The 2,756-nt window shown below is 42.9% G+C and overlaps 1 protein-coding gene across 1 annotated transcript; it reads left to right on the top strand.

Annotated features, from left to right (window-relative positions):
• Nucleotides 1-4: 4 nt before the first annotated feature.
• On the top strand, nt 5-2,118 carry LOC108632510 (vanin-like protein 2; the record flags this gene model as incomplete). The annotated part of the gene is made up of 6 exons (XM_018037160.2): nt 5-34; nt 142-291; nt 700-830; nt 892-1,103; nt 1,178-1,282; nt 1,344-2,118. Coding segments are annotated over 6 exons (1,320 nt in total), but the record flags the coding sequence as incomplete, so codon positions are not given.
• Between the last annotated feature and the right edge of the window lie 638 nt (nt 2,119-2,756).

Genomic DNA, 2,756 nt, shown 5'->3' on the forward strand with positions numbered 1-2,756 from the left:
GTACATCAGATACATAGAAGAAGCTAGCCAACATGTGAGTCTGCAATCTTCGTACATTATCAGTCGTCCGGTGATACTCATTTATATAGTCCGGAGAGATTTCTGAAACTGATAAATGTCTACGATCGAAAAATCCTGTAGGGTGCGGATATTATTGTATTCCCGGAAACTGGACTCACGTCAATGTTGCTGCCGGACAAAACGCAAATGGATCTATGGACGATGGAGGTCCCTTCCGCACAGGATGAATACGTTCCTTGTACAAGGAATGACATCAAGGATGTCAGTGAAGTAAGTATATCTATATTCCTGTGTTTTTAAAAAGTATTTGTGGCTTATTTACTTTAATTCAAGGCTTCTCATTTATCTACTCTTAGTACTGATAAAAAAATAATTGCGGCTATTAAAACGCTATGTATTTGTGAAAACCGAAATTACTTTTTTGCCAATTCATCACTTCCATCTAATCTAATGCATTTTTACTCAAAATTAGAGTAAAAAAGAACAGTCTACTTGTATAAATTTCGTACTCGTATTTTGGGTCACTCGAAATTGGGTCATTTACTATGTCTCTGTGTTTCTTGTGTCTCAAAGGAAAAGCATGTTTTGATCGACAGCCACTATCTTGTACCTCGTTGCCCCAAAGAATATTTCAGTTATCCTCGATTCGAAAAGATTCACTGCGTTTATTTTTCATAGACGTTGATGAGACTGTCGTGCGCAGCCAGAAAAAATAGTATATACGTGGTGGTGAACATCGCCGAAAAGGATGGTATATATCATTACAACTCCAACGTTGTGTTTGATCGAACAGGAAAGATAATTGCTAGGTAATGTTAGTATAACTGTCTATCGATTGCGATTGAAGTATTTTTTCCTTGACACGAACAGGTACCGGAAGACGAATCTGTACGATGAACCGTCGTTCGACAAGCCGACACCGGAAGTCGTCACGTTCGACACCGATTTCGGTGTAAAATTCGGTATAATCATATGCTTCGATATATTATTCACCGAACCGACTCTGAATTTGACGAGAACGCTAGGCGTTTCGAACATCGTGTATACATTCGCCTGGTACTCCGAGGTGCCTTTCTTAACAGGTAAGCTAAGACAACGAAGTGCATATAACAGTTGTGATTAGAGTAGCAGATTCTTGAAAATGTTGTCTCTCCAGCTGCCCAAGTGCACGCCGGATGGGCCTACTCGCAGAACATCAATCTATTAGCAGCCGGGTGTCACAATCCGGAATTGGGAAGCAGTGGCAGCGGCATTTATTGGGGTAATGCGTTTTAAAATTGTATAAAAATGATCCATTCCTTTCATCGTTATTTCGTATCTAGGTCGTGACGGAATAAGAAACGTGACGATGATCAGCAATCTGAAACATCGGCTGTTGATCTCTCGAGTCCCAAAGAACCGGAACCCGCAAACGTGCGACGCGGACACCGAAGGAGACTGCACGACAACGACTCATAACTACATGCCAGCTCTTCCAGACTGGCAAAAAACATTCGACTATAATGAGGTAAAAATGTGGCACAACGACTTCACAGTGTTTGAATACGTTCAGCTAAATGACACGCAATTCGCCCAGACCATTTGCCAGAACAACCTTTGTTGTGACTTCGATATTAGTGCAAAGAGCATCGATTCCACGCCCGTTAATTACCGCGCTGTAGTTTTTGACGGGATTCGACCCTACGGATATGGCATGGATGGCGGCACTCGTGTATGCGGTCTGATACAATGTGCCAACGAGTCGATAACTTCTTGCGGTTCCCTTATGCAGACGAATACTACTTTTACCCATGTGACTATTCGAGCGACATTCGGTGAAGATTATTCAAGTACTGTAACGTTCCCTAGCGTGCTGAATAATGCGTTCTTGCCCTTCGATCACTTTACGTTCACCGAGGTGGAGGATGGTAACCAAACGAACGTAACTATGACTTTGACGGAGCCTACATCGGATCTCGTGACTTTCAGTATATACAGTAGAGTCTTCAGCAGAGACAAATGGAACCTCCCTTGATCCTGGGCTCACATGTCTTTCGACTGATACAGCATGTATCGAAGTGTAAAAAAATAAAGCTTGAAGATAACATTGGCACAAGATGACGTTGTTCATTTTATTGGTCCTCTTTTTCCCTCGACGATGCGATCTCCGCGTATGAAAACGATCGTCGAATGTAACCAGAAAAGTGAAACCGTTTGAGAAAAACATCGTTACGCACACAGCGAGCATCTGCACGCATCTCGGTTGCATCAATTTGCTTTTGGGAAGGGGTAGTTTGGGCCTGTTGCTGGCAACTATACTCAGACCTGTACACTTGGTCACTCGCTCCGCAGGAATCAGTAGATCCCTAAGGACCATCCAGCTTTTACATGCTTTTCCGACTACGGTACTCCTTTCAAGTACTGCCCCCTTGTCCCCTGCGACTGTCCCTTGCAAGTATTCCTTTAAAGTGGCCCCTCAGCTTAGTCCGAGGCCTGGATAACAATGGCGACTTCTCGGATCTGCGAATTTCGTTCTAATTTTTGTACAATATTCTACAAACGTTCAACTAACATTTTATGTAAGAACAAAATGACTCTTTTAAAAGTTATCAGACTCAGAGGAACCACCGAGGACATACGAACATTTGCCGGAGGAGGGGGAACACGTTCTCTGTCACGTTTCACTCCACGAGCAGTAATTGAATACGACAGAAATTAGACGATAACGCTTCTTTCGGAACCCCAAAATTACCTCT

Source organism: Ceratina calcarata, unplaced genomic scaffold (genome assembly GCF_001652005.2).
Source record: "Ceratina calcarata isolate Rehan_Ccalc_2016 unplaced genomic scaffold, ASM165200v1 scaffold1579, whole genome shotgun sequence".
NCBI lineage: Eukaryota > Metazoa > Arthropoda > Insecta > Hymenoptera > Apidae > Ceratina > Ceratina calcarata.